At 50.5% G+C, this 5,092-nt stretch overlaps 1 protein-coding gene across 1 annotated transcript; it reads left to right on the top strand.

The window, feature by feature from the left end:
* Window positions 1-2,728: 2,728 nt before the first annotated feature.
* On the top strand, window positions 2,729-4,842 carry Ier5 (immediate early response 5). The gene has a single exon (XM_032915256.1). The coding sequence runs from the start codon at window positions 2,924-2,926 to the stop codon at window positions 3,860-3,862; it is 939 nt and encodes a 312-aa protein (XP_032771147.1). The 5' UTR covers window positions 2,729-2,923; the 3' UTR covers window positions 3,863-4,842.
* Window positions 4,843-5,092: the final 250 nt, after the last annotated feature.

Raw genomic sequence — 5,092 nt, 5'->3', positions numbered from 1 at the left:
ATTGTTCTGGAATCCATCCTGAGGTTATTACTGGAAAATCTTTAACAGGTCCCCATGGCCCCATCTTCTCATTGAAGCATCTATACCTTACTATCGTCACCTTGGCAACCTGGCAAATGAGATGCTCTCCATTCTCCACCCTACCTACCGCCAGCCCACCCCCACCCTTGCTTTGCTGCTTAAGAGTCTGTGGACCTACCTTAGGGCTTTCCGCACCTCTTCAAATCCACTTTCCTTACTCAAACTTTCCGATGATCCTTCCTTCTCCGACCCCTTCTGTAACTCCAAATTCAAGTGCGGGGTAGCATGTTCTAATAAGTAATGTGTACTGAGAGTTTACACGTGCTCACGGCTGTGCTAAGAGTGTTAAGTGTGTAATGAGCATTCTGTTCTCACAGTGCTCTGAGAGGTAGGCACTATTATTATCTCAGTAATCAAATGAAAAAAGATGGAATCACAGAGAGGAGAAACACCTTTCCAAAGTGCTCTTCAGCAAGGAGGAAGTGGAGCGGGAGCTGGGATTCCCACTCCAGTAGCCCGAGTTTGCAAGCATTGTTTTACAGTGACTTAAAAGTTCTCACACTTTTCCCAGTGGGAGTCTGGTGAGGCCTGAGGCCTTGGCCCTTTCAAGATGCTCCTAAGCCTTATTAGGACAATCTGAAAACCCCATTGTTTCCGGGTTTATCAGAAAATTGGGGTAGGAATGGAACTGATGGCCTTTGTTTTTGTTTTAATAAAGTCAGAATGCTCAGTGGGCATAGTGGTGCACACCTTTAGTCCCAGCATATGGAGGCAGCGGCAGGCAGGTCTCTGAGCTCGAGTCTAGCTTGGTCTACAGAGCTAGTTCCAGGACAGGACAGCCAGAAAAACCCTGTCTCAAAAAACACAAACTAATAAATTAATATTTTCTTTTAAAGAAGCGGTGATGAAAGAAACGAAGCTTTGAAAGGACTAGGTTGTCAGGCTCTACCCCAGATCAGTCAGCCTGTACATTTAAACAAGCTGTGTTAGGAACATGGGATATCTCTGTACGTGAGTTCAAGTACCACTTACTACATGGCATTGATAAATATATCTGTGAGATGCAGCATTACCAGATACACCGTGTCCTCATGAGTATAGGTCATTTGTAATGCAGTGGGCTCCATCAGAGCCTCACTGGGCTGCATTCCTTAGGAAACCTGAAGAAGGGACACACACACACACACACACACACACACACACACACACACACACACACCTCTGTTGTTTTAAGGGTGAGTGGTCAGGATCTAGATGCAGACTTGGACTTCAATATTCAATAAATATTTGTAAAAAAATTTTTAAGGAGAGAAAACGGAGAAGAACCTCGTGTTATTACTGACCGTATGTTGTGGTTGCTACATGTTATAAATGTTTTCTCTCCTTCTCTATGTGGACTGAGAATTCCTGGAAGGGGGAACCCTGGGCTTCAATTATAGCAGGGATAGTGGCCAAAGATAGCACCCCCAAGCCATCACATTGGAGGGCATCCTAGTTGTGAACCAGCTCTAGTCAAGCCTACCTCACTAGTGTTTCTTTACATAAATACATTGGTTAGGAAAACCCTACTGTAGGATGAGGTAAACTTTTCACACTAATAGACTCTGTGTAAGCTGTGGTTAATTCTATTATTTAGATTACCTCTGAAAGCTGTCGTTTATCTTCTGTATAATAAAGAAGGTGTATACATGATTTCTCCTTTTTAGATTTGAAACTAAAGGGCCATGAGGCAATTTACTGAGTCATCAGGCACCAGTACCATCTTGTCGTGGTCTTTTTAACAGGGATTTGTAAGACTCAGTGGATGGACTACATTGACTAACCAGGACAATTTTAGGAACTTTTGCCCATACTTGACACATAACAAATTTACATAATCAATATGGGAAACCAGAACTTCATTATTTGTATTTTTAGAACTTACTAGATTTCCCCAAGAATAGATCAATTACTTACTGTGTATTTTTTTTTAAACAGACAAAACCATTGTGGAAAAATAGGTAACATCTTCCATTTAATCTATAAGACAACTGAGAATCTGAGGAATGGAATGAAAAATGCCAGCTTTAGACGAGAACCAATAACTTTGTGCCTGAATTCTGTTCCTTGATAAAGCAGAAGCTTGGAAATTTCTATAAACTCCCCTTTTTGTTTGTAGTCAAATGCTGAGTGTAACGCTAATGGGAAAGGGACTAACTCCAAAATAATATCTCAAATATATCGTGGTAGTTGTCATATATTGCCATCGCTTCCGTTTCTGCCAAGAATGACCAGAAGTTACAGCTGGATCAGCTGTAAGCAGCTGGAAATTGCGCATGAAAGGAACCGAACTTTATTGTGCAGTAGATTCCAACACACTAAACGGATGAAAGCCCCAGTAGTTCGGTTGCATACAGTGTGCCAATGTACTTCACAAAGCGGAATTCCTAACTACAAACAGTTCTGTGTGCTTCGTTCTACCACATCACCCCCTCAGAACACAAATCCCACCGCACTTGATCAAAGGGTCGCCTGCGATCTCCCCCTTTAAGAGCTTGCTCCGCGGGACTAACGTTTGAACCGGCCCCGGGGCTCCTCCTCTGCCTCTGATTGGCCGTGGGTGGCGCACGAGGCGCATCGGCCCGCCCAGAACGGTTGGCGGCGCTTTGTGATTGGCGTTCGCGGAGCATATATAAACCGCAGTGTGGCCCCCGCACCGCTCAGTTTAGAGGCTGGCCCAGAACGGGTCTGTTGTCTGAGGAGAAAAGGCGGAGGGAACTACGCATCACTAGATCTTTTCTCCACCGAGCTTTCACACGCTGAGGGTACAACCACAGAGGCGAACCTGTTCCCGCCTCTCGCGCCTCTCTCAGCTTCAGAAGGCAAGCAGGCGTTCACCCCGTCGTCTGGAAGAGGAGGCAGGATGGAGTTCAAGCTGGAGGCTCACCGTATCGTCAGCATCTCCCTGGGCAAGATCTACAACTCGCGGGTCCAGCGCGGCGGTATCAAGCTACACAAGAACCTCTTGGTGTCGTTAGTGCTGCGCAGCGCCCGCCAAGTCTACTTGAGTGACCCCTGCCCTGGCCTCTACCTGGCCGGCCCTGCGGGGACCCCGGCGGTACCGCCGCCACAGCAGCCCGGAGAGCCGGTAGCCGGGCCACCCTCCGGCTGGGGAGAGCCGCCCCCGCCGGTCGCCCGCGCCGCCTGGCCGGAGCCCGAGCCGCAGCCTCAGCCTCAGCCTCAGCCTCAGCCTCAGCGTCCCTCGGTGTGCCACACGCCGGGAGCGGGAAGCCCAGAACCGGTGGCCGCGGTGTCCGGAGCGGAGGACGCTCTCCGGGGCGGAGAGGAGGACTCGGCGGCAGCTGCTTGGGGCCGCGTGGAACGTCCGCGCGTGGCGCCTTCTGGAGGCAGCTCGGACGCGTGCTCCGAGGGGCCCCGGGCACTGCGCCGCCCGTGTGGCTGTCCGTCGGCCGTGGAGGAGCGGTCCTCCGAGAACGGGTCCCCCGCGCCAGCCGCCCCGTGTCCCAGGAAGCGTGGCGCAGCGGGAGTGGGTGGCGGCCGCGCGGGCTGCTCCGCGCCCGGCTCTACCCCTCTCAAGAAGCCGCGCCGGAACTCCGAGGAGCAGCCGGTCACCGGCGAGGAGGACACCGACGAGGAGATGGAAACCGGGAACGTGGCAAACCTCATCAGCATCTTCGGGTCTAGCTTCTCGGGACTCCTACGGAAAAGCCCTGCGGGCGGCCGGGAGGAAGAGAAGGCGGAGGAGGGCGGCCCGGAAGCCTCCGAGCCCGGGCAGATCTGCTGCGACAAGCCGGTTCTGAGAGACATGAGCCCCTGGAGCACAGCCATCGTGGCCTTCTGATCCCCCGGGACCTGAGCGGCTGGAGCTTGAGCAGCGGGAGTCCCCGAAGTGCGGCCGGGGCCTTTCCCGGCCGCGAGGACGAGCCGAGACCGTAGGCGCTGGGCGCGTAAGGGAGACTGGTTGCTGCCGGGCAGCACATCGCCCCGAAAGGGGCAGCCCGGCTGGGCCGTGGCTCTCGAGTCTCATCCTGAGACCTAGAGTGGGAGGCTTATTGGAAGAGGACGATCGATCGTTAACTTTTGTATCAGTGTGTGTCCATGTGTAAGTTTGTCTTGTGTTGAGACGATTCTGTGGTTCTGGAATGCACCACCCCTTCCCCGTTCTCGAGACTTTGGGGGTGCAGACAGGGACTTTCCTCTGCCAGCAGCACAGAAAAGGAAGCTGCAGAAAGGTTCGAGACAGGGGAGTTCCCCGATCGATCTTGGGGAAGAGAGGGACTTTACACACAACCTCTCTCCTGAAAGCTAGGACCGCACCGGGGCGCGGAGTGGCGTTTTCTCACAGGATTTCCCCAGACTAGAGGGAGTTCGTCTGGAGTTGAGACTTGTATTATTTTTCTTCCTCCCCATCTTTCTCTGGCACAGAAGAAGCGCTTCTACCCTGTGATTACTCTGGGAAAGCAGAACATTAAGGGACCTTCAATTCCCCACAGGGGAAAAAAAGCTTGCTGAACTTCACAGAAGAGTTCAAGCTTGGAAATACGGAGTTTATAGAGAAAAAGATATATTTTTAAAAGCTCTAGCTCAGAACTTACTACACAGTGCTTTTAAAAAGTGTTTAATGAAACAAAGTTTACAGACGAGCTCTAAGTGGAAGGACCTTATGGTTTTGTAGATACGGTGACTCCAGTCTTTGTTGTATAAAGGTTGGGGGAGCTGATAAGGTTTTTGTACAGTATTTTCTCCTCCTCTGTATTGATTTTTGTATAAAAATGTAACTTTACGTGTCTAACACGTATTAAATATTTTGAAGCAACTCCACTGCCTGCTTGTATGTATGTAATCACTTGTCTGGGTTTCCAACCAGGTGGGGGAGGGGCAGCCAGGCTGGGAAATGGAAGGTGTGGTTCTTCGTATCAGCCAGTCACAGGCTAGGGACATTGTTGGCTGACTAGAGTAAGTATCAAGAGAGACACGTTTAAGGGTTTGGTTTGGTTTTTTGTTTTCACACACATCCCCATTCACAGGACTAATAGATACTGGAATTAATGACAGTTTGAAACCTGCCACT

Source organism: Rattus rattus, chromosome 10 (assembly GCF_011064425.1).
Source record: "Rattus rattus isolate New Zealand chromosome 10, Rrattus_CSIRO_v1, whole genome shotgun sequence".
NCBI classification, from domain to species: domain Eukaryota; kingdom Metazoa; phylum Chordata; class Mammalia; order Rodentia; family Muridae; genus Rattus; species Rattus rattus.
This window is presented reverse-complemented; position numbering and strand designations above follow the sequence as displayed.

Excerpts from the sequence above, each read along its gene's own strand:
- Ier5 (XM_032915256.1), top strand. The coding sequence starts at position 2,924 with ATGGAGTTCAAGCTGGAGGCTCACCGTATCGTCAGCATCTCCCTGGGC.